Source organism: Nycticebus coucang, chromosome 2 (genome assembly GCF_027406575.1).
Source record: "Nycticebus coucang isolate mNycCou1 chromosome 2, mNycCou1.pri, whole genome shotgun sequence".
In the NCBI taxonomy this organism is placed as follows: Eukaryota; Metazoa; Chordata; class Mammalia; order Primates; family Lorisidae; genus Nycticebus; species Nycticebus coucang.
This window is the reverse complement of record NC_069781.1, coordinates 23,294,540-23,320,474: the sequence shown is the minus strand read 5'-3', so window position 1 is coordinate 23,320,474 and position 25,935 is coordinate 23,294,540. Positions and strand designations below refer to the sequence as shown.

General features: G+C 46.6%; 2 protein-coding genes across 9 annotated transcripts; one reads left to right on the top strand and one right to left on the bottom strand.

Moving 5' to 3' along the window:
* Positions 1–1,134: 1,134 nt before the first annotated feature.
* LOC128596175 (basic salivary proline-rich protein 1-like) lies at positions 1,135–4,970 on the bottom strand. Its single transcript, XM_053605721.1, has 3 exons — positions 4,769–4,970; positions 2,155–2,663; positions 1,135–1,913 (listed from the first exon to the last, which is right to left on the bottom strand). The coding sequence occupies exons 1-3, from the start codon at positions 4,968–4,970 to the stop codon at positions 1,869–1,871; spliced, it is 756 nt and encodes a 251-aa protein (XP_053461696.1). The 3' UTR covers positions 1,135–1,868.
* Positions 1,996–25,378, top strand: TMEM268 (transmembrane protein 268). Of its 8 annotated transcripts, none has more exons than XM_053564677.1 (10): positions 1,996–2,140; positions 4,758–4,853; positions 6,702–6,887; positions 11,319–11,428; positions 13,225–13,332; positions 14,307–14,456; positions 18,940–19,050; positions 20,413–20,493; positions 21,325–21,507; positions 24,397–25,378. In XM_053564677.1, the coding sequence occupies exons 3-10, from the start codon at positions 6,782–6,784 to the stop codon at positions 24,574–24,576; spliced, it is 1,029 nt and encodes a 342-aa protein (XP_053420652.1). In that variant the 5' UTR covers positions 1,996–2,140; positions 4,758–4,853; positions 6,702–6,781; the 3' UTR covers positions 24,577–25,378. The 8 variants fall into 8 exon arrangements, with proteins under 8 accessions (XP_053420652.1, XP_053420670.1, XP_053420635.1 ...); XM_053564686.1 differs by lacking the exon at positions 1,996–2,140 and adding an exon at positions 2,428–2,480; XM_053564706.1 differs by lacking the exon at positions 1,996–2,140 and adding an exon at positions 2,535–3,115 and having other exon boundaries at positions 4,758–4,796.
* The last annotated feature ends 557 nt before the right edge of the window (positions 25,379–25,935 follow it).

The following is a 25,935-nucleotide window of genomic DNA, read 5'->3' as shown; positions in this document are numbered from 1 at the left end:
AAGGGCCCTTTTTGGCTGAGATCTGAGAATGCAACAGGGTCAAGGGCTGTGTGTGTGTGTGTGTGTGTGTGTTGGGGGGGTTGTGGATAACTTTGCAGATGGGGAGGATATGGAACCCACTGAGAACTAGAAGTGAGAAAGATTGGGGGCATAGCAAAAATTGAGAGATGTTCTTCATTCTTAGAGCTTAGGGTTTTTAGTGGGGAGAGTGGGTAAAAATTAGTCCAGAGTAGGACTGTAGATCCATCAAGGTGTCATCACTGAAGCCTACTTTCCAGAAGACTTGATTCAACTTCACCCTCTTTCGTTGAATTTTACTGCCCTTTCTCCATCCTGCATGGAGCCCCCCCCCCCCCATGCCACAGTGCCAGGACAGGTCTCACGCTAAAGTTTCTGAGATGCAAACTCATGATGCCTTGCTGTGAAAGAAGGCTCGCTTTTACTGAGTTCTTAAGTACTTCATCATTTCATTTAATTCTTGCTATCTCTTATAATTTGAGAGGTTTTATTATTTGCTTTTTATAAATGAGGGAATTGAAGCTCAAAGATTGAACTGAGATGTCCAAGGCCACAAGCCAGTAAGTGGCGGAGCCTGGTTGGCCAGCTCCAAAGGCCCCTCCCTAGTATAAGAGACTGATGTGTCAACATCTAAGTTCATGCTGGAGTGACCAGCAATGAGAAGGAGAGTGACGGTGACCTGGCAGAAATGGCAGGAGGACGACATCTGACTTCAAGGAGGAAGCAGTCTTCCCAGAGAGGTAGAGATTAGATGTGACCAGGCCATGCACCTGCTGTAGAACCCCTTTCAATATCCTATCAGTGTTTTATAAACCTCCAAGATCCCTTGGGACTCTTGCTCCCATGGCCTCAAATTGTTTTTTTTTTTTTTCTTCAAAATTAGACTCACTAACCCGGGGTCTTGCATGTATTGCTCACTCTGGCCCGGGACAATGCCTGGCATTAGCAGGCACCCAGTTTTGATTTGTTGATAAATAAATGAATGAACTTCATTTTCAGTAGACTACTGCTCAGATTAGTGTTTTTCAACCCTTTTTACCTCACAGCACATTTGAACCTATAGTTACACTTCAGTGGCACACTTAAATTCTGTGGATCAAAAAAAAAAGTAAAAAAAGACTTACTGTGCTTTGAACTTCTTTTGAAAATAATTTAATTAACGATCTTTAAGTTTTCATGGCACACCGGTTGAAAATCACTGGCTTAGATCCTCAATTGGTGAATTCAAACACCTGGATGGTAGCTGCAACTCAGGTTCTCAATTACTGCTGGCTGCACCCAAGCACTGTGTTTCTGTGGCCTGGCTGAGCATGCAGCCAGCTAAGCCCTGTGGTCTGAGAGTCCCCAACAATTTGGTCCTATCTGTTGAAATTAAAAATGCATGCATATTCTGATTCAACAAGTCTACCTATAGAGATGCAAGCTGTGGCATGTGTGCAAGACATGGCTAGAAGGATCTCAGCATGGCCTGTGAGCAAGAGTGGAATCACCTTCATGTCCACTGAGAGAGGAATGAGTAAAAGAAGGACCTTTTCTGCAATATATGGACGTGTATGTACTCCTTAATAGGAAATAAGGCAGAGTGGAATGTTCCAGCAGATGAATGCCTGGTACTTTGTTGAATGAAAAGGCAGAGTGTCTGACAAACACATACCTGTACATGTGTACTCTACGGAAAAAACACACAAGGTTAGTGCTTCCCTCAGGGAAAAGGGTACTTTTCATTGTAGAACCCTTTGAACTTACGAGTGATGAGAGTGGGGGTGGTAGGGTCTGGTGACTTGTGGGTCTGGCAGTCGTAAACTCCAAGGAGCACTTACAATGTGTCTAGTAGTGAACACTGGCACAGATTATCTCATTAAATCTTCAAGCGACCCCATGGAAAGTGCAATTATCTGTTTACAGAAAACGAAAGCACAGAGAGGTTAATAAGTTACTAAAGATGACATAAGAAGCAAGTGAGGCCCGTAATAAAGCCCAGGTAGTCTGATGCTCACATCTACGCTCTTAAAATACGTGAGGCGCACGCATAAAACTAGTCCCCGAGAAACTTCTGGTCCCAAATATTGCCCAATCCAGCGATCAGGTGACTGTATGTCAGAGTGGGGACTAGCCCACACAGGTAAGGGCTCTCACCTGGGCCAGGTCACGGCGCCTGGGGGCCGGGCCCGCGCAGAGCCCGAGACACCAAGCCCGAGGCGTCTTCCGGCGTCCCCAGGGGCGCTCGGCTGATGAAACGCAGCTGCCGCTCCGCTCCGCTCCGGCGCGGCCCGAGAGGAGCGGTCCCTCCTGGCCGGAGCGAGCCCGGCGCGGGGCTCCTCCAGGCGGGGCGACGGCGCAGAGCGGCCGGGCCAGGGGGCGGCGCGCGCGCGCGGGCGGGGCCCAGAGGCTGCGGCGCGGAGGGGCGCGCGGAGGTCCCGGACCTTCCGCGTGCCCGGGAGGCGGCGGCGGCTGCAGGGACGGTGAGTGCGCGGGCGCGGGCGCGCGCCGCGGGGCTCGGGGCCGTGGGGCTGCTGGGACGCCTCCGCCTGGGCCTTCGCTCGGGCCGGCGGCCTGGGGTCCGCGCCACGGGCCCCTCTGTGCGCCCTGGGACCCCCCTCCCCCCCTTATTCCGCGTGTCGGGTATGGGAGCCGCTCGCAAGAGCCTTTTGAGAGTCAGAGGCCAGGGCAGGGTGGGTGATTTCTGGGGTGAAGGTGACCCCCGAACCCTGGCAGTAGACTTGGACAGGACCTGAGGGCAGAGAGTGGGGCGAGATAACTGCCTAAGCCTAAGACCATGTATGGGGGGGCCATCTCAGGCCTGAAGGAGCCCGGGTTTCAGTTCTGGCTCCATCAAGGACTGGCTCCTTGACCCTGGATAGTTTTCTATAAAATGGAGAACTTGGTTGGGCTTCAGCTCACTGTCTCTCAAGGTTTTTCCATCCTAAAACGCCTCTCACGAGCCATCTAATGGTTTCTTGTTGGCTTTCCTGTTTAACAAAGAAAAACAGAACGGTAGTTTCTCTCTGTCATGAATCTCGGTGATGCACCTAGTCCTGGGTAGGCTGGGCACTCAGCATCTGCAGAGATGGAGACCTTTGCTCAACAGGACCTGAAGGTACTTTCCTTTGCAGGAACTCTCCACCTAGCTGAGAAAGAGGAGTTGAACTTACTCAAGATGAGTAAATGGCAGGTCTGGTTAAAATGCAGAATCCACAAAGGGAACTCACAGAAGCCAGGGAGCCGGTAACCAGTTAGTTGCAGGGACCTCCAGGCTGTACTCACTCTTTGCTCCACCTTCCCCCGGTATCTGTCTCTCCCTCTGGTCCTGCCCTAGGGCTGGCATGGAGCTGAGCTGGATGGGGGAGGGGAGGACTGCCTCAGGACCCTGGAGTCTTGCCAATGTCTTGCCCTCCACAGCCTCCGGGTTAGATGGGGGGCTGAATGCACAGGCTGAGGGCATGAAATGCCAGCTGCCCTGCTGGGCCCATCCTGGCCTCTGCTCTGTACCCCTTCCTTCTAACCTCCTCCTTCTAGGGAGCCTCCTTGAAGAGCCTTCCCCCACCCCTAGGTGCTCCCTCTTCCCACCTGGTTTGGTACCTCTGTGTTCCATAACTCACTTTCTAAGAGTTTCTTCCCACCAGATGGTGACCTCCAGGAGGGACGGAGGGCTGAGCAGGACCTTTAGGTTTTATTTCTGGTTTCATAGTCAGGAAAGTACAGGGGCCAGCCCTAGGAAGTTCTTAGGGCATGTCCGTGGATTAAAAATCGTGACAGCTATGTTCCTTCAGTGATTCCTGTTTGCCCAGTGTTGTTCTGGGTGATTTACATGTGTGGACTCTTTAAACCTTGCAGCGACTTGAAATTACCATCATTATCCCCACTTACATGTAAGGAAACCGAGGCAGTGAGAAGTAACTTGCTCAAGGTCGGACAGGTGGGAAGTGACAGGACCAGGCTTGTAAATTAGTCAGTAAAAGAAACAGCCTCCTGGTGAATGAATGAAGTCTGCCAATTAGAAGTTTGTGGGCGGCTAATGGGGCCAACTAGGGTGCTGTGGCTTCTTCCCAAAGACAGTGCCTTGTTTTGGGATTTTGAAATTAATAAGAGCTTTCTGTGCAGTCTGGAAGGATACTGTGTAGCTCCAGCTTGCGCATGGCCCTTCCTGGCTTTTGGGTGCCTTTCAGGCCTTTTTGAGACCCCACTACTGCTTCTCTGGGCTGCAGGCTCCTAGTTACAATGTTCTTGGGTTCCTTATCTGGAATGTGGACTTAAGAGTTATATCTGCCTTGTAGGCCTAGAAGGTGATCAGATGAAGCAGTGAAGGGCTTTGGTGATTATCAAGAGCAGGGCAGAGGCAGACACCTTTGTGGCTATTTTTGTTGCTTTCATGCTCCTTTGGGAGTACAAGGCAGGAGGAAGGAATGGTAAGATGGACTAGTAAATGCTCAGTGTATTTAGGAATGCCCTCAATGGGCCAGGCCTTGGCCTAGGTGAGGAGGAGATGGTTCTGCTCTCCCCATCCTAGCATCTCAGGGACACTGGCATTTGTTGCCAGATCTTGCACCCTTAGCTCTCTTTTTAACGTAGTTTTAGGAGTAGGCTCAGAGACAGTCAGACCGGTGCAAGGGCATGGAGATTATGGGTCTGGACCTTGGAGCCAGATGACTTGGGTTCATTCATCTGGCTTCAGAGCTGATAGACACCCAGCCTTGGATAGTTCACATCTTTAACCCTCAGTTTTCTCTCCTGTGTAATAGGAAAGACATACTGAAGAAAGGGGCCCATATGCTAAGCAGGTACGAGATGTCAAGCTCATCTTTCCTTCTGTTACAGCCCCCAGACAGCTGCACCAGGTAGGCTGCTGATTCCATTTTGCAAATGAGAAGAGCAAGGTTTTGGTTGTTACGTACCTTGACAGCAAATGTCAGGGAGCATGTGAGTGGCTGAGTGGAGGAGTCAAGTCCAGGCATTCTGGCTGTAAAATCTTCCGTCTTTTCATGATATTTTGCTGTTTTCCAGCCTTGGAGCCTGGTATGGGGCAGGTGTGTGATCCTTGTTAAAGGCTCGTCTTTTATATATTCTTGTCTGGGAGAGGAGGGGTCGCAAGTGATTTTTCTGGAGCTTAAAGTCAGGGCCAGCTTCAGGTGCATGCAACCTGCACAGTCACAAAGACCCCTCATTTATAGAGACACCCCTCCCTGCACCATTTTGTCTAATGCTTTACTGTTGCCACCTTTTGAAATTCTTCATTGTTTTTGAACAAAGCACCCCGTTTTCATTTTGTACTGGGCCTCAAAATTCTGCTGGTCTTCTTTAAAGTATTGGGAGAAGCAGAAGATGCTGACGGCATGGGAGTCAGGTCCCCCTTTGGGGGTGTGATCAGCAGCAGTCAGTCCTCGGGTCAGCCCTGCTCAATGCAAGTGTGAGCCAGCTGGACACTTCATGTCTTAACATTGAGAACAGCAGAAGGTGATTTCTAGTGAACTTTTTACCAAGATTATTAGTAGAGCTGTTGTGTCATCCCAGGGGAGTTAGAGATGGTTTTCTTTGGTGAAGGGTGATTCTCAGGGCCCCACATAGACACATAACAGAGATCAGGTGGGCAGGTTGCAGGCAGAGCAGATGGCACTTGTGACTCAGTTTTTCATTAAGGAAACACAAAGGGTGTCACTGCTTTTGCTGATGGTTAAGAGCGAAGCCTGCTGTGCCTCTCAGTGACCTGGCTCTGGAAGATTTGGAAGCTTTTCCAAGATTTTTTAGAGCTATTAATAAATGCCAGGAAGATGCATTGCTCTTTTCACTGTTTTTTTTTTCCTCTCCTTGTAAATGACTGTTTAACAGCCAGCATTACCATTTTCACTTTGGCCACCCGGAAGCTCAAAACCAAATTCTTGGCTCAGGTATAGGAACTATGTAAAATCTCAAACAGTAAAATAAGAGCTAATATTTATAGAATATGTACTTTGTTCCACATGTTCCTGTATGTCCTCTAGATGTGTCATCTATTGATTCTTTGCTACACCCTCTGGGGGAGGTTGTATGGTTTGAAGACTGAAGCTTGCCCAAGTTTACCTAACTAGGAGTTGGTAGAGCTGATGTGTTAGCTGGTTAGTCTGAATCTGGTGTCGATGTTCTTGAAAATAAACCTCCACCCCCTCTGCTGGAGAACTTGATTGCATAAATATCTGGGTATTTTTGTTCTTTGTGGTTGCCACCTTTTTTTTTTTTTTTTTGCGTGAGATTTATGTTTCCTACCACCTGATTTTGTAAATTTGAATTTTGCAATGTCTTCTGGGAAGCTGTTTGACATTCTTTGCGTCAGCGAGGATCCCTGTAGTGACTATATCATGACTATATCTTTCTTACACCTGGCTGATGGGGCATCCTCAGTAAGGAACCAGAAATCCCAGATGCTTGGGCGTGGGGCCTGGTCAGCCTTTGAGTCCCCTAGGGGCCATTAGCCATGGCAGAGCTAGAGAAGACCCAGGACTGGAAAGGAAGTTCTTGATCTAGGCCTTAGGAAGTTTTAATTTCTCCTTCTTCCGAGAGGTTTCCTCAGCATGATGATAAAGACCAAAGTCAGCGAAAAGACTCCTGGTGTCTCTCCCTGGCCTCTGGTGACTTTGGCCTTGGAGAGAGCTGTGGAAACCCAGTCTGCCCAGGCCCAGGCCTGAAGTTCCTTTTTGTGCTGTTTTCTGAAGGCAAGTGAAGCTGAGGCGGCCACTGCAGAATGAACCGCAGCCCTGAGAAGGGGAAGTAGAAGGCTGGCTGGCGCTCTACCATGGCCTCTGAACCGCAGGTGCACCCCGGGGCTGCTGGCCCGTTGCACACCACCTCTCCTGGCTGGGGCTCCCTGCCTGCAGGGACCCCTCCTGGCTGGGGGCAAGGTAAGGTCACAACTCCTCATTCTCTACCCCCTTTCTACCAGTTGCTGAGCTGGACTTACACAGCATGATTGGGGGAGGGAAGGGGCACGGAAGTTCCTTTAGATAAAGATGGGCATCTTTGGGATATGTCTCTAGGTTACTTCTGTCATTTCTACCCAGTTCTGTCACCACCTGCTTAGATCAAGCCCTTGTCGCACTCTGCTTGGACCCCTGCTGTAGCTTCGCAGCTGGTTTCCTGTCTCTGTTCCCTCTTCCATTCATTCTCTGCATGGCAGCCAGAATTCTTTTTGAAATGCATATCCAGCCATGTCACTTTTTTTTTTTCTTATTAAATCATAGTTGTGTACATTAATATGATTATGGGGCACCATATACTTGGTTCATAGACCATTTGACATATTTTCATCACACTAGTCACTTTCTGCTTCAGTGTTTCCCATTGGAGCACCACCATTCGGCCTGCTTTAATGTTCTTTCCCATGCTGTTCTGCCTCAGGACCTTTGCACATGCTGTTCCTGCTGCTAGTTCTGCTTTTTCCCTGCCTCCTTTCCCCTGCTTAATTTCCATTCATCCTTCAGAGCTCTCTTAAAATACCCCTACCTTCAAGAATCCTCTTAAGGCTCAGCTTGAGTTAGGACCCTGTGATACAGTCTTCTCTCTTCCTAAAGCACTTATCACAGCCTATACAATTACCTGTGTAAGAAAGCGTTGAAGTCCAGCTTCCTACTAGACTGTAAGTTCCAGAAGGGTAGGGGTCTGTGTTTTCTTGTTCATCCCTGTATCTGCAGTACCTTGCACAAGACTTGGCCTGTAGTAGCAGCTCAGTAAGTATTTTGTTTAATGAATAAATGAATGAGAGGCTAAGTACAGGCAAAGGAAAACACTCTGAATTACATAGGTCCATAGGAATGTGGCTGGTTACTTAATGGGATTTGAAACTTGATTGCTTAAAAACAAAAGTTTCTTTTATTATTCTTGGTATTAGGAAAGCCATTTATATACACTCATACACAATAGTAGAATGAAATGGAATAAAATAATTTTTCCTTCAGAACTTTGTGGATGTTGCTTCACTGATTTTTAGCAAGCTAGTTCTTGTTTCTTTGTAGAAAATCCCTCCCTGTGTACCACTGTATACTTTTATTTGGTAACTTTACTTTGCCTAGATGTAAAAACAGGTATTTCTAAGTGAAGGGCTTGCTTTTCTCACTTTTTTTTTTTTTTTTTTTGAGACAGTCTCACTCTGTTGCCCAGGCTAGAGTGCCATGGTGTCAGCCTATCTAATAGCAACCTCAAACTCCTGGGTTCTATCAATCCTCCTGCCTAAGCCTCCCAAATAGCTGAGGTTGAATTAACAATGACACCTGGCTGATTTTTTCTATTTTTAGTAGAAATGGAGTCTTGCTCTTTCCCAGGCTGGTCTTGAACTCCTGAGCTCAAGCAATCTTTCTGTCCTGGCCTCTCAGAGTGCTAGGATTACAGGCATGAGCCATGGCGCCTGGCCTAATTTTGTCACTTTACGGAACAGATGAGAGCTAGTATTACCAAAAATTCAGAACTCCTGGTTTGAAAGGCAAACAAAGACATCCTGAAAGGACTGGGCATTGCTTGGGCAAACAATGTGCAAAGAGCCAGGCTAGGGGAACAGTTCAAATTCTCCATGCCTGGTGTCCAAGTCCACTGTTGGTGTGGGGAGCTGGTCTGGGACCCCATGTGCATGATTGCCTGCATCTTGTACTCTGCTTTCCTGTCTGGTTTCTCTTTCTCTCTTTCACTTTCTCTGGTAACTTGGGGGCAAGTTCCTTCGCTTTTCAAAGGCTCAGTTTCCTTTTCCCTGCAAATTGTACCCACCTCTTAGGGCTCCTCGAAGAACAAACAAAATCATGACCAAAGCCTAAGGTCAGCACTGGTGCTCAGTAAGGGCTCCATACCTGGAACTAGGTCTTATTACTTGCTTTTATTTTCTTTTTGTCTAGTTTTTAGTTTTTAATTCTTACATTTAATTTTATAGTTTTATCTTTTTATGATTTGTTTTTATGAAGCTACTTTGAGTCCTTTCTTAAAAAAGGTAAGGGAAGGTAAAAACGAATCCCAATCTATCATGGATACTTGATTATAACTTCTGAGTTCTGACAGGTTGCTTTTAAATTAATGCTGACAATACAGCTAGTTACCACCTGTTTTGACTGAGCACTTTATTAATATCATTTTAGTCCTCTTCATTGGATATGATCATCCTCGAGGGAGGAAACAGGCCCCGGGGTTTAGGTTGCTGCCCCCCTTTTATCCTGTTGGTGAGAACCTGAGCTATCGTTTGAACCCCCAAACTATCTGGTTGGTGCTTTCTTCACCTCACTTCCCTGCCTCCACATCCTCTCCCTTCCAAAAAGAAAACAGGGAACAAAATAAAGTTCTTTTCTGGCACGACACAGAATTCTATTTTATTATTTTTTTAAATTTCGGAATATGGGTGCACACACATTGTAGTCACATGTTTTTTTTTGTACATTTTAAGTCAAAGTTATAAGTGTGCTCTCAACACAGAAAATGTGCATTGTACCCTGTAGGTGTGAATTTCCCCTTCCCTTTCTCCCTCTTCCCACCTACTTAATTTCCTTTTAACTTTTACTTCCTTGTGTTCACTTAAGTGTTGATTGACTAGTTTTAATTTAGTATTGAGTGGTGTTTATTTATCATTCTTGCAAAACTTCACTTAGAAGAATGGTCTCCAGGTCTAGCCAGGTTGTTATAAAAGAGACTAGATAACCTTTTTTTTATGGATTAGTGGTATTCTATGAGATATGTGTGTGTATATATGTATACACATACACACATATGTATACACACATACATTATATACACACATACATATATCACATGTTGTTAATCCGCTCATGTATCGATGGGCATTTGTGTTGTTTCCACATCTTTGTGATTGTGAATTGTGCTGCTGTAAACTTTGCGTGCAAGTGTCTTTTTTTTTTTTTTATAAAATGTTTTGTTTTCCTTTGGGCAAATACCTAGTAGTGGGATTCCTTAATCAAATGGTAGGTCTACTTTTCGTTGTTCGAGGTATCTCCGTACAACTTTACATAGCCGCTGTACTAGTTTGCAATCCTACCAACAGAGTATAAGAGTTTCTTTCTCTGGATCCACACCAGCATCTGCTGTTTTGATAAGAGCCATTCTCGCTGGAGTTAGGTGATATCTCATGGTGGTTTTGATTTGCATTTCCCTAATGGTTAGAGACCTTGAGCATTTTTTTCATGTGCCTGTTGGCTACTAGTTTATATTCTTTTGAGAAGTTTCTGTTCATGTCTTTTACCCAAGGACGTAGAATTCTATGGAACCTTTGCAATCATACATGGTACCCCAGGATATGAGAAAAGAACCCTATCAGGGTTGGGGACCAGAGCCTTATTGTGTTTATTCATTTATATTTCAAAGATATATTTAGTGTCTGCTACATCACAGGCACTGAACCCATCTCGGGATTCAGGAATGCACAAAGCAGTATGGTAGTGTATATAGTCTGGCAGGGAAGACAGATTTTATTCAAGTAATTGCATACATATGTAATCAAATAATTGCATGCATATGTGTTCATCTTTGAGCGTAAAGGAGAAGAGCAGGCAGTTATGGGTAGGTGTGGCAGTAGAATTTGATACATTAAGCGTTTGGAATGTCAGGGTTAGTTAGCTCCCTGGAAAAAGTGATTGAATTGGGAAATAAAATATGTGTAAGCTTTACCTGGGTAAAGGTAGATGGAAGTGTTTAGGGAGAGGGAAGGGTGTGTGCAAAGGCCCTGGGCTGGGAACGCTACATGTTCAAAGAACAAAGGGGCCCATGTTGCAAGACACACAGCTCTCCATTTAAGGGTCCTTGTGATCACACACGCAGCCCACCCAGACAAGCCAGGATCATCTCTCTATTTAAGGCCAGCCGATTAGCTACTTTAATCCATCCGCTGCCTCAATTCCCCTTTGCCATGGAAGGCAGCCTCTTCACAGGTTCTGGAGATTAGGGGGTGTCCTTTGTGGGGAGGGGTCTTTGTTCTGCCTACTGTAACTGCTTCTTACTTAGACTCTGTGAGAATTCTCTCCTGGAAATTTAAGTTATCCTGTTGAGCATTCTTTGCAGGCTGGAATAAAAATGTCCACAACCTCATCCCCTCAAGGTAGCTAGTTGTTCAGTCTCTGTTCAAATATCTCTTGTGATGGGGAACTCACAGCTTTCACTCCAGGAAGTTCTTCCCTTTATGGTCTCAGATTGTGACCCAGTATCCCCCTCATGCTGGCCTCGGTTCTGCCTGCTGGGGGCCTCCCGGTCAAGTCCATGGGAAATTTGAGGATCGCCGCCATGTCCAGGTAGCTCTGGGCTCTTCTCAGTGGCTAGCCCTCACCCAGATGAAGCTTCTGCTCTGTTTTCAGAGCTCCACAACGGCCAGGTGCTCACAGTTCTCCGGATTGACAATACCTGTGCACCCATCTCCTTTGATCTGGGAGCAGCGGAAGAGCAGCTGCAGACCTGGGGCATTCAGGCAAGTGCAGATTTCATCGAGTCCCTACCATTTTCCCTTCTGTCCATCTGTCTGTCTATCTTTTCATCCAGTTATTCACAAAATATTTATTACTCTGTGCTTGCTCTAGTAGGGTGTATGAGAAAAGTGAATTAGAACTTTGCTGTCTTCCCAATTAATTCATCCAACAATTAGGTGCCCACTCTGTGCCAGGCACTTAACAGGCTAGACATTATAGAGGGGGACAGGACACATGCTCACAGTTCTCCCTGGGGCAGACAGATGAGTGTTGGATAAATCAGGATAGCAGTGCTGCAGTAAAGGAATGTCCTAGGCATCGAAGACCTTCATGGGAGGAAATGATAAACTTGCCTGGGGTGCGGTGGTGGTTATGTAAGCTTTGCAGAGGAGCAGATACTTATCAGGGATCTTGAAGGCTAAGTAGGAGTGTGCTGAGTGGACAGAAGGAAGGCAATGTTAGGAGAAGAAACTGCATATACAAAGGATAATGAGCATGAGTTCATTAGACGATGATACAGTACCTTCAAGCATAGTGATTTGAGACACAGGCTTCACAGACTCGTAGAACTGGTTGCAGACCCAATTCTGCTACTCCTTGTCTGTGTGACTTTGGGCAGGTAACTTAACTTCCCTGAGCCTTCATCTTCTGTAAATGAGTAAAGTATTAATACCTATTATATAGGGTTTTTGTTAGGATCAAATGAAATAATGCTTGAGGAACATTGACATATCTCTAGCATATAGTAAATAAATAAGCAGAAACTTGCAGCTTTTGTTGTTCTGAAGTGCTTGTAGGTTTGGGTTTGTCTGTTCCCAAAGTTCTAACATGACTAGGCCTTCTCTGTGTTAGCCAGGGAGGGTTTGTGAGAGATGGGGGATGTACACTACTGATTTCACTGCAAAGATTTTAGAATTTACTTCTTTAAAACTGAATTGCATTATTGTTTAGAACATTTTATCTCCATGGAAGGAAAACATTCCCAACTGACAGTGCTAAGCGCACATCAGCACAAACTGATTTATGATTTGTCGTTTCTTTTTTATACGTACTGTATGCAAGCGCATATTTCTTCAACAGTTGCCTTCAGATTCGTTTTTTTTAACTGGTGAACAGTTTACACTGGTCTACTGTGTTCCTCAATGTGATTTTTGATGCTTAAATTCTGCTTTCTTAGGTCTACTCGAGTAGAGCCTTTTTATGTTCTACAGATATCAACAGTTTTGTTTGGGCAGGAAGATGTGAGTGCTTTGGGCTGAATTAGTGGACGCTGATACTGTGGCATTCATAACAGTACCTGCGTACAAAGTGCTCGCTAAGGGGCCAGTCCTGTGCCAAGCACTATTAATACGTGTATTACCTTACTTTATGTGTGCCCCAGCCCTACAGGGTGAGAACTCTCATTATCATTGTTTTACAGAGGGGACAGCTGAAGCTCAGATGAGGGGAGTTATTTGTTCCAGGTCACACCGCATGATAGTGGCAGCACCAGAGTTTGGGCCCACGGCTGTCTGACACCACCCTGTGCTGTACCCATTAGGCTACCCTGTGCCTGTGGTGGGTGCTGGGCCCCAGCCTGCCCTGATGCCTGCTCTTTCTTGAGCTGGGAGCCGTACCCTGTGACTTCCACCCAGTGATCCAAGTTCCTCATTTTCTTTTCTGGGATGTACTGGAATGTGCCTAATATCCCTCCCACATGACAGTCACATGAACTGGAAATGACATGCTTGCTGCAGGAGGGAGGTGGGGAGTAGCTCTCCTCTGGCTGATCCATCTCTTTCCTGTGCATTCTGAGCAGGTCCCGGCTGACCAGTACAGGAGCTTGGCTGAGAGTGCCCTGTTGGAGCCCCAAGTGAGAAGATACATCATCTATAACTCCAGGCCCATGCGACTGGCCTTTGCTGTGGTGAGGAGGGTGTGGCCCGCACCCTGGCCCTGTCCTGGTGGCTCTGCTGCAGCCTGTTGATATGGGTGAGGGGTGTGGGGCTGGTGACCAGCTGCCTGGGAAGGAGCAGTGCCACAGGGACTGGATTTGATATGAGAGGAAATTTATGAGAGAGAGTTGTAACCAAATCCCTGCATAAGGGCTGAGAGTCCAGGTCTACTATGGGCAGAGCTCAGGATTAGGATTCTGCAGGCCCATCCAGCCTGCTCTGGATTCAATGTCTGCCCTTGGCCAAGACTTTTCCCTTTTCTGGGGCTTGGTATCTCCATGTATTCAATGCACAGGCCCTTTTGGCTCTAACAGATATGTACACATGATCTTATAAACACTCATATGCACCTACACAAACACATACGTGCGTATATGGCAGAGCCAGGATTCAAACCCAGCATCTGTGCTCTGAACCACTCTGAATCATGGCTGTTTTGTTTTAAATAGTCAAATAGCACACCTGACTCTCATATTCTACTTGTAGGGAGAAGGACCCAGCATTTATGAATTCCATAATAAATGCTGGGCTGTTGCATATGTTACCCTGGTAACAATGCTATGAAGTAGGTACTTTTATTCCCATTTTACAGATAACGAAGCTGAGGCTCAGAGGTGTTAAAACTTGTCCAAATCTCCAATCTGCAATGTGGGCTTCTGACTAAAATTTGTGTCACTCTAGAGCCACCTGCCTTTTTCTGTTTTATTTGAACTCAGGGTAAACAAGGATTAGGATAGCTCCTAACCTCTTTATTCTACTTCATCTTATACATGAGGAAAATGAGCGCATTCTCACCGACCTCTGTCTGGATCAGTCCCTTATTTGTCCTGTGAGCTGTTTGAATCCACAGAAGGTATTAGGAGTGTGTACAGGGTGTCCCTTTTCACACAGCTGCTTCATTTAAGGCTGGTGTTCCTGACCGTGTGCCCCTTCTGGCTTCTTGCAGGTTTTCTACGTGGTGGTGTGGGCTAATATCTACTCCACCAGCCAGATGTTTGCCCTAGGGAACCACTGGGCGGGCATGCTGCTCGTGACCCTGGCTGCAGTGAGCCTGACCCTGACTCTTGTGCTTGTGTTTGAGAGACACCAGAGGAAGGTGAGCTATCTGGAGACCACTGCCATACTCCCTCCTGAGGGGCTATGCAGGCATGAGAGTTAAATTCCAAGTCAGAGTTTTCTCTTTTGCCTGCTTTGAAGAATTTCTCCAACCATGAAAATTCACGCTTGCCCATATGCCCAACGACTAAAAGAAATTAAGTCACATATGTGATTAAATCCTCTCTGTTTTTTCTATCTAATCCTTAGATAGAGTTATTTTTCTAGAAGCAAGCTGTGTCTTGAGAGAGAGTCTGAGGGGAGGTCACCAATACAAATACCCTTACACTACTTGAGTTAACTGAGCTTTTTCATGCACTTCCTCTGCTTGGATACTCATAACAGCCCTGTGCATGTAGGAGCCTTACTGAAGCACCTTGCTGCAGAAGGTGCCTGGGATTGAGGGAGGGGGAGAATTGATTCCCAGTATTCCTTCCCGTGATGGGCAGATGCTGACATGGTGCTCTGTTGACAATCTCTAATACTGGTGATGACCTTTGGAGGCAGAGAGAGGGAGGTCAGAGAGTTTAGGTAACTTGTTCTGGATCCCACTGTTAGTGCAGAGCAGGGTTCAAAGCCTGCGCCCTCTGACTCCTGGTCACATCAGAAAGAAGGTTGATACTTCTCAGCGTAATGTATGGCTCTGATTCCCTTCAGTTTCTTCCATGTCTTGTCTTCTGTCACACATCAAGCATGTATGTAGTACATTGTAGGTCACCTGTTGAATGCTTTATTTGGTAACTCGTTAAATCCCTCTGCAAATTTTGGGTAGATGCTGTTACAGAAACCCCATAGATGAGGAGTTTCAGAAAGGCTCAGGGAGCAGCCAGGGGCAGGGCAGAGGTGGAATTCCACCAGCAGCCAGTGGCAGATGTGGAATTCAAGGCCAGGTTACCCAGATTATAAGTGGTGTTCTTAGTCAATACCACTGTTTTCTGGGTGCTGTAATGAATTACTGTGACTTGGTGGCTTAAAACAGCATAAATTTATTACGTTACAGTTCTGCAGTTCAGAAGTACGGCATGAGTTTCCCTGGGTTAAAATCTAGGTGAAGGCAGGGCTGCATTCCTTCCGAAGGCTCTAGGGGAGAATCTGCTTCCTCACTTTCTCCAGCTCCCCGAGGCCCCTGTGGTTCCTTCCCCCATGAAGGCCATCAGCGGAAGGTCCAGTCCTCCACACTTCTCCTTCTCTGATGCTTTTGCCTCCTTCTGCCTCTTTTTTTTTTTTTAAAAGAGACAAAGTCTCACTCTGTCACCCTCGGTATAGTACTGTGGTGTCACAGCTCACAGCAACCTTCAGCTCTTCGGCTTACGTGATTCCTTTGCCTCAGCCTCCCATGTAGCCACAGTACCCAGCTATTTTTTGTTGCAGTTTGGCCTGGGACTGGGTTTGAACTCACCACCCTTGGTATATGGGGCTGGCACCCTACTCACTGAGCCACAGGCGCCACTGCCTCCTTCTACTTCTGAGGACCCTTGTCTCTACATGGGCCACTGATGACTCACATTAATCTACTGGTTTTAAGGTCAGCTGATTAGCAACATTGATTTCACCTACAGCTTTAATTCCCCTTTGCTACGTAACAACATATTCTCAGGTTCTGATGACTAGGACTTAGATGTCTTTGGAGGGGATCATGGTTTTCTGCCTGTGACACTTACACTATCTTTCCAGATGCTTGGGAAACTCCTGTTCCTCCACCCCCAGCACCTGGAACAGTTCTGGACTCTGAGAGCCTTAGCAAATGTTCTGCTCTTGTGTAACTCAGGAGGGGAGGGCAGGATGTTGAGAAATGTAAGCAGGGTTTGGAGTTTGAATTCCATTTAGTGCCTGCCAGGGACAAAATGGTACTTTATGGCTTAATCATTTTGAAAGGATCTTTGTTGGGCTATGCCAGGAGACTGACGAAATATGCTGCCCTTGGGATCAGGTGAAGCTTTCCTGGCTTTGGTGTTTGTCCTGTAAAATATAGATTGAGTTGGTTACTCCTGTGGCAAGAAATTTTTATAAGGGGGGCAAAAGCAAAGTGTTTTGCTTTAGTAGAAGTGAGCAAAATGATCTGGCACCTGGCAGGTACTTCAAGGATGCAGGTGTAATTCACGCAGTTGAAGGATGCCTGCTTTGGCTCCCTGCCGCGTCCTCTTCCTGCTTTCATTCAGCTGGAATTTATGAAGCCCCTCCAAGTACCAGGTGGTGTGCCTGGCCCAGGTCACAGAGATGAGCAAGACCTAGGCTCTTTATTCATGTGTCGGCATGGAGGCCTGAGGGCACAGCAGCAGTGCTCTCATCACTTTTGCTCCTAATGGCATTTAATGAGCACCTACTCTGTACCGTGTGCTTGGGGCCCAATGACTGTGTCCAACAATGACCTTATGAGGAGACAGGATACCTCTGCCATTTGCTAGCTCTATAACTTGGGGTAAGTTATTATTTAATCTCTCAGGGCCTCAATTTCATCATCTGTAAAATGGGGTAATAAGTGTAGCTCCTTTATTGGGTTATTGTGAAAGTTAAATGATACACATGAAGTTCTTATAATATAGGTGTAAAATAAATTCACCTTTGCCAGTGAGAACACTGAAGTTCAGAGAGGTTAAGTCACTGTTCCATGGCCACACAGCCCTCCTTAGGTCTCTCTTTACGTCTCAGCTCCAGGTCTCTTTTTTTCCTGGTCCCTCATCACTCAGGACCGTGCACTCCACCTTCCTGACCATGGTGTCATCCTGCCTGTGTCACCCAGCATCTCCGAGAGCCTCAGCACTCAAATACAAGGCTTGTTTCCCCTCTTTGCTGCATTTCCCCAGATTGGAAGGTCTACAGTGGCAGGCAGGACCCTACCCGTGTACAGAGCATTGCTAGGGTGCGTGAGAAGTTCCTAAAAATATCTGTGACCGACATGGTCTAGTGAAAAACACAGCGATTTTAGACTTACTGTCATCATCACAGTGATAGTGGCTGACATGTATTAAGTGTTCATTCTTCTAAAAGTTCTACATGGATTAACCCATTTCATCCTTATTGTAACCTTCTGAGGTGGGGGGACGTTATTATCTCCAATTTGGGGATGAGGAGATGGAGGCAGAGAGATGCTGAGGAATTTGCCCGAGGTTATACGGGCGGTGAGAAACAGAGTCAGGAATGGGACTGTTGGTGAGGTGGGTTTCTGAAAGGATGGATAATTCTTTCTTTCTTTCTTTCTTTTTTTTTTATTGAGACAGAGTCTCACTTTGTCACCCTTGGTAGAGTGCAACAGCATCATAGCTCACAGCAACCTCCAACTCTTGGACTCAAGCGATTCTCTTGCCTCAGCCTCCCTAGTAGCTGGGACTACAGGTGCCCCCACAATGCCCGGCTATTTTTTTTTTTTTTTTTTAGCAGGCCCAGGCCAGGTTTGAACCCACCAGCCCTGGAGCATGTGGCTGGCACGCTAACCACTGAGCTACAGGTGCTCTGACAATACTGTCTAAAGTTCTTGGCAAATCAAAATATATGTAGTCATCCCTTGATTTTTACAGTAGTGAGATCCCAGGAAAATTCAGTGTGCTTAAGTCCATGTCAGAGCTCACTCCAGGGGTGTATGCGAAGTGGAATTAGGTTGGCTGCTTAGGGAATAAGCAGAGTTTTCACCTGCATTCATGCCCAGCGGTACCTTTGGAGTCCACATAGGAGGCCAGGTGACAGTCTTTGATGTGTGGGTGGTCTTTCCAGGGACATGTCCTTCAGGAAAAGGCACATGTTTAGGATCTCTGGCCATCTTCCGCTAAGTGCCAGCATCATCCCTCCCATCCCTGTGACACATTTCCAGAAGCTCCCTGCAGGTACCTGCTTCTTTTGAAAACCATTGTCCTTGATTGGCTGCTTTCTTCTAACTGCGACAGAAAGTCCCCTTGGGCTGTATTCGCCAGTCCAGCATTTAGGGTCCCGTTGCCCTTCCTCTGTCCTCTCTCCCCTGCCTCTTGGCGTCTCCTTTGCCAGCTGAATTCAGGGTGTCTGTCCATTGGTTTGGATGGGGAGAGTAGAGTCCGCAGCCCCTCCCGAGGCCAGGCTCTGTGTTAGCTGCTTCCATGGAGGTGCTTTTAGGTGGAACTGGGGCTTCACTTAGGAAACAGGTGCCCAAACCCATCTGGTCCCTGCCTCCCACAAATAGCTTGTGCTCCCCGACTGTGTTGCAGGCTTCGGCTGGAGGGCTTCACACACGGTCTCTGTGGCATCTCACTACATTTCTTGGGGGCAGGGGCACTCTTTTCTTCTATCACTGAAGACAACAGGGCTCAGGGAAGGACATACTGTCTCAAACAACTTTGGCCCAGGATCATCTGACACAATTGAATGTGTTTCACGACCCCCTGTCCAAATTTACAGGGGAGGAAATGGGAGTGTCCTGAGGGGAAGGATTGTCCCACAGCAGCTAGGGGTGGGACAGCGTGTGGCTGTTGCCCAGGGCCCGGGTTCTCCCTGGCAGCAGGAACGTCTTTGTTTTGCAGGCCAACACCAACACAGACCTGAGGCTGGCAGCTGCCAACGGAACCCTCCTGAGACACCGGGTGCTGCTGGGAGTGACTGACACGGTGGAAGGATGCCAGAGCGTGATCCAGGTACTGTGGCTCATGGTGACCTCTTCTCACTGACCTGCTTTTGGGCTGGACTAATGGAGAGCGGTGGCCTTGTGTTCCCTCCCCATACAGTGTCCCTAGGAATCTGCTAACGAGACAGCTGTAGGCAGCCCTTTCCTTCTTCCCTGCTCCAGGGTTTCTTCCTTGTGAAGCCTCCTCTGTGCAGTAACTGGTGACCCAGAACCTCCGCCTGGCAGGGCTGGGAGGGAAGCTCAGATAATATCTGAGCCTCACTGCTCATCGGATGTCCTTTGTAACCTCCTTAATTTCCAAAGCTGCTTCATCAGTTGGCACATAGGCGTGACTGGGCAGATGTTAGTTGAATACATGGCTGGATGGATGACTGAAAAATGGGCACATCTCAGACCATTAGCCTCTTTCAGTTTCAAAAGAGTATCTTAGGATGAGGCGATACGACATAGGGGATGCCCTTCAGATTCACAGAGGTACTGTGGTGTGGGAGGCGGGGGCAGCTCGGGAGGGGTAACGAGTGAGGGTGGAGACAGACCAGAATGGCTATGAGGTTGTAACCCTTAAAGTGAAATGATGGTTTGTTGCTACCTACTTTTGTATGTTTGGAGATTTTCATAGTAAAAAGGTTTAGAAGAATCATTTGAAAAATGCCCTTTTGGGGATGAGACGGTGAGAGGAACTAGCTGGTACAAGTGATGTGACTGGTCTCATGGGTTGGTTACTGGGAGGAGGAAGGTCTGGGGGTCTGAGGAGGTAGACAGTGGGTGGGCATGTGAGGCAAGGCCGCCAGATGCCTGTGGAACTTCACTGCGATGTGCGACAGGTGTGGGGCCCACAGAGTGTGTATTATGTGAACAAGGAGGGTTTCAGCCTGGTTCAGCCTACTCCCTGGAGACTGTTGAAGTCGAGGTGGAAGAGAATTCAGGATGGGGTGAGGACTTCTTACCGCATTCCCCTTCCTGGAGCACCCCAGTTGATTACTTGGTGAGGTGTCACCTCCGATGGGTTCTGCTTATTTGGATGTTCAGTTCCAGATAGAAAAGTTGAACTGCCAGATGTCCAGGGGGGTTAGGAGTCTGTCTGGGTGCTCAGCGACCTGTGAGAGATGGGGAAAAGTGGTTTTGAACAGGGTTTGACATTTTTTAAATCTACAGGAAGCCAGCCATACAAGTGAGGTGTGGTCATGGCACATGGGACTCTGGGAGAGAACAGAACCACACGTCTTCCTCCCAGGGGCAGACTGAATCTGGTGGGCCTTCAAGGGCTGGGCCTCCAGCGAGGAGACAGGAGGTGGAGGATGGTCACAGGGGGGAAGAGTTCCAGGTGGGGTTAGCTTTGAGCCCCTGTGGTCATGGCTGCTTCTCTCCACAGCTCTGGTTTGTCTACTTTGACCTGGAGAACTGTGTGCAATTTTTGTCTGACCATGTTCAAGAAATGAAGTCTAGCCAAGAGGTAAGATATCCTAAGTGAAAAAAAAAAACCAGGGGTCCAAATTGCATAGGTTGCATTACCTCCATGTTGGAAAAATGTTTAAGAAAGTTAGTTGGAAGGAAGAACACTTCCATGCAATATATATATATTTTTTTTGCCAAGAAAATAATGCTTGTTTTCTTCTTCTTTTTAACTAATTGCATCTTCTTCATTTCCTATAGTAAGTGTATGTATATTTCTGTATGATGATAATAATAATAAAATCTGGCAGATCCAAAAGTAGCTGAATGGCCTTCCTTGTCTACAGTCCCTCTCTGACACTGGTTAAACAGATTCTACAGAGGAGGAAACAGGCTGTGGGAAGACCCGTCACCTGCCTGTGGTTGCAGAGTGGGCTGGTGACGCCCAGGGTTAGAGGCCAGGCCTCTGTCTCGCAGCCCTGCACTCCTTTCGTGGGATCTGCCCTTCCAGGCCCTGGCTGCAGTGGGTCTTGAAGTCATTATGGAGGTTTATCTCTGATCCTGGCTTGGTAGTTCTTGGGTGGCCTTGGGCAAGCCCTTTGACCTCAGTTTGTTCATTTGCAACATGTGAATAAGGATACCCAAGTTCCCAGGCTACTTTGGGCAAATCAGAGCATGGAAAGAAAAGTATCTGGAAGCTATTAAGTACCGTGCTTTTGTAGGGAATTATGTGATCTCACCAGTGTGGCCCAGTTCCAGATTCTTCTGAGGTCACCATCTGAGTGTGTTGATCAGTCTGTCCTCTGCTGGATCTGCAACTCAGGGAGTGACTCAGGCTCCCAGATGCTACACAATTTAGGACACACCTAAGCCCCTTCTGGTTCCTTTGCAGTCTTTGCTGACAAGCAGACTGAGCCAGTTGTGTGTTGTCATGGAGACGGGGGTGAGCCCCACGACAGTGGAGGGGCCTGAGAACTTGGAGGATGCTCCTCTCTTGCCCAGCAGTCCTTGTCCTGAGGAGAGACCACTCATGCAGACTGAGCTTCACCAGCTTGTTCCTGAGGCCGAGCCAGAGGTAACCGGTGCTGAGGCCAGTCAGGGCCATCCTCCTTTATGGGGCACTTGCATAGAGAGAATCTGTGCAGGGGCTTCAGAGTCTAGGCTCTGGGGGACATGGCTTCTTTGAGTTGGTAGAGACCATACACATCCAGCCCAGTAGTTTTAAATCTTTTTTTTCTTTACCCTATCACTTTTAAAAATAGTTTATAAGAATCATTTTATATTTATTGGAAATTTTATTGCAAGTTTTTTTAAGATCTTAGATATTTATGGTATTTGCATTGGATAGTTAGTTGCACTTAACCATGAACCTATTGATGAATATTTGGGTCTTTATCAGTCAGTCAAGCAACTGTTCATCTTGCCAATCTATCTGCATAAATTGCAGTTGGATATTTGAATCTTATATGTATATAACTCTATTGAATTCCAATTTCTCCAGCCCCACAGTTCTGCTGGGTCTTGCCATCTAAACTGTCTGTTGGGTGTGTCTAAAAGCACTAGTAGACCAGAAATCTGAAAATGTGGTTTGCACCTATGCTTCCTTCTTCTCATCACGAACACAGACCCACCATCAGGGAGACAAGCAGTGAGGGGCTTTGGAACTTCACTAGAGCACTTATGTTTTCTTTTCAGCCAAGAGTCTTGGGGATTCAAGGCTCAGACCAGTCCAGGCTTCCTCTTTTCCTTTGGTAGGAAGTGGGAAGCCTGCAAATAGGACTATTTAAAAGAGAAAATGACACATGTATGAATCTCTTCCCTTGAATCCTATTAACTTTTTAAAGAGCAGAAAAGATTGATAGGGTCATGCACTTTATTATGACATTAATGTCTGGGTTTATGTGCAATAGCCCATTAAATATGGGTCTTTTAAATTATTTTTTCCAATTCATTCATACCAATAGTAATACAATTTCCTGTCATGAATATCAAGTGTGTGTGTTCACATGTTTGTGAAATAGCTGCCCTTATTATTTAGCTAAGGAAAATGTAATTGATGCTGCAGTCTCCGCATGGGCCAGACTGTCATATTTCAATAGCAACCCAGTGTCTGTGAAAGACAGAAAGACAATTATAATGACCTCTTACATTTTTATAGATTTTCATCATGCATAAAATTCTTTAGCGTACCCTTCGAGGTATGGATTATTTTCCCTTCTTCCTTGATGGGTAAAATAAGGTTCCAAGGTCCTGACTTGCCCAAGATCACAGAGCAAGGGCAAATGTGGCAAGGCCAAGGGCAGAAGCCAGCCTGCTCATTCTAAGGTAGGCCAATTTTCTCGCTATAGTTCTTTGCTTCTTACCTTATTGATTTTAGAGTAAATTGGTGAGAAGACTGATCTAAGTGAGTGGCAAATTACCTGAAGTTTTTAATATCTTCCGAGCACAAAGAACAACAGAAGCCAATCCTGGGAACCATGTAGAGTTTCTGCTTTTTGAATAATAATGATGGTAATGATGTTGATGATATTTATTGAGCCATAGGCAGGGGGCTAAATGTTTTCTATCCATCTGTTCCTTTAATCCTCACTCCAACTTAGTGAGGTCGAGGCTACTATTTTCCCTATTTTACCCATGAAGAAATAATCTCAACAAGGTGAAGTGACTTGCTCGGGGTCAGTCACACAGTGGCAGTGCTGAAATTCCTTCGTGGCCTTTTGGGTTCTAAAGCCTGTTCCTAACTAGTAACTCCACATACTTACCTAGTTTTGATGTAACCCACACCTTAGAGGATTCATCAGGCTTACATTTTTTAAAGAACTTGATCAATTTATTTTAAATAATACAATTGAGCAAGAATCCTGTTTTTGTCCCCAAGCCAGGCTACAAAACAGAAAATATTGAGCTGCATAGAAATCATCTTACTCCAGTTTCATTTTGACCTTATATGCTGCAGTTATTTGTTTAATACATTTTTCTCTGAATTTAGAAGTGCATTATTTATTACTTCAGCTAAAGCAACCTTTTTTTTTTTTTTTTTGAGACAGTTTTACTCTGTGGCCCAGACTAGAGTGCTGGGGCATTAGTCTAGCTCACAGCAATCTAAAACTCCTGGGCTCAAGTGATCCTCTTGCCTCAGCCTCCCAAGTAGCTGGGACTACAGGTACCTACCACAATGCTTGGCTTAGTTTTCTGTTTTTAGTAGAGACAGTCTCTCACTTTTACTCAGGTGGGTCTTGAACTTCTGATCTCAAGTGATTTTCCCAGCCCCACCTGTCAAAGTGCTGGGCTTACGGCATGAGCCACCATGCCCAGCCTAACAACCTCTTTTAGCATATTAGCAGTACTTATGTAATGAAGCCTACCAGACCTAGTATACGTTGAAGAACCCTGCTATTTGGGGGATATTCTCCTCCCCAGCTCCACACTTAAACTAGTGATTTTCATAAAGTGAGTCCCTTTGTGCACTTCACAGACTCCTAGACATTTAAAACGGGAAAAAGGGGCGTTGCCTCTGGCTCAAGAAGTAGGGTGCCGGCCCCATATGCCAGGGGTGGTGGGTTCAAACCCGGCCCCGGCCAAAAACAAACAAAACAACAACAACAAAAACGGGAAAAAGTGTGTGTGGGGTGGGGGATTGGCTAGACATAAATCAGTGGTAATTTTTCTACTGCTTTGAGGGTGCTTATCTTTTTTGTGCATATTATTATTGCCAATCAGCAATCAGTTACCTGCCATGAGGATGAGGAAAAAGAGGCTCAGGAGCCCCACAGCTGGTCAGTGCAGCTGGGGCTTTCAGTGAGGTTGATGTCTCCCTTGACCCACAGGTATGGCCTGGTCTGGTTCTTCTGGTGAGCATCACTCGTCTGTAAAGAGTATGACTTGGCTTTCTCCTGGTGCCTGTGCCCTGTGCCCCGCACAGTACCTTCCTGTGGTCCTCACTCTGCTTTCCTGTCCCCTCTAGGAAATGGCCCGACAGCTGCTGGCAGTGTTTGGTGGCTACTACATCCGGCTTCTGGTGACCTCCCAGCTTCCCCAGTCAATGGGGACACGACACACAGACTCTTCCAGGGTTCCGTGTCCCTGCCAGCTCATAGAAGCCCACATCCTGGGCTCGGGGTGCTGCCCATACCTGGCCAGGTGACCTAGGGATGCAGGTACTCATCTTCCTCCAAGACTGAGAAGTGGGGGAGGCTTCAGGAGCCCAACATGGCCAGTGGTGAGCCCCAGTGACAGCAGCATCTGGGGCACTGGAAAGGGGGTTGGTCATGTCAGCAAAGGGGTGTTGTGCTCACTGTAGGGCCATGCACAGAATGCCTTCTCAACGTCTCATGCTGAGCCCTGGCCTTTGCAGAAGCTGATGGACCCTGAGAGGGTCCCATCCCAAGCTACCCTGTGCTGCTCAGAACCATGGACATGGATAGAAGGGCCCGTGTCCCATCCCTCCCACTAAAGCCCAGGAGATACAAACATGGCAGCTGGGGGAATCATGCGTCCAAAGCATGGTCTCAGATGAAGCTTTGATCCTGTCCCCAACCCCTTGTGTCGGTTGGAGAAACTGAGACCCAGGGAGGATATTGTCTTTGTGGCATTGCTGTGGACCTCTAAAATTATAAGACTGCCTCTTTCCAACCTGAAGAAAAGAGGTTTTCAGAACTCTCTCCATTTGTATGTTTTTCTCTCCCATATTTTATGAAAAATAGTGGCATCTAGTACATAGGCTGCTGAAGACAGATGGGAGACGACAAAGGGCAGATAACTGTTAATGTGAATATGTGAAAAGGACTGATCCTGTTTGACTTGAGGATTGATTTTCAGTACTATGCGTGTTGTTGGTTGTGGTTTTATCCTGCAGATGTATAACGGTCATGTTTTCTGACACTAACATTGTCCTGGAATGAAGTGTGATCAGTCACTTGTTGGAATACAGTGAAGAGCTCACAGGCTTCCAAGTGTTCTGTTCTCGAACAAGTTTAAATTCTGAAAGCCCTGACCTGGCTTTTGAAGGCTCTCCAGCTGCCAAGACCTACCTTCATCTACGATTTTTACTTCCATCTCCCACAAAGACCCTTTATAAGTTGCAACACTCACGTTGCTGGACTGACATACTTATTCCTTTCCATCTGTTGGACTCCTATTTATGCTTTAAAGCCCAGCCTTCCTTACCCCTCCTTCAGGAGGCCTTCAACACAGCCAGCCTGCTGCTCCCTGACTTTAAGTTCTTGATGTAGCTGCCACCGGTACTGATGTTTTGTGTTATTGATCCTACTTTCCTGTGCACCTGCTAGTTTTTCTATCTAGACTGTAAACTCCTCAAGGATAAATACTATACTTTGTATTTTTCATGTGTGATCTGAGCTTGCTAAAGAAAAAAAAAAATCCTCTGGATTGTTTTGCCATCTCCTTAGCAACTTTTGCAACTTGTTCTACAAACTCAGTTGAAGAGTGGTATGGACCTCGGTTCTGGACTTGATCTGCCACTTCTAGCTGTTTAGCTTTTGAG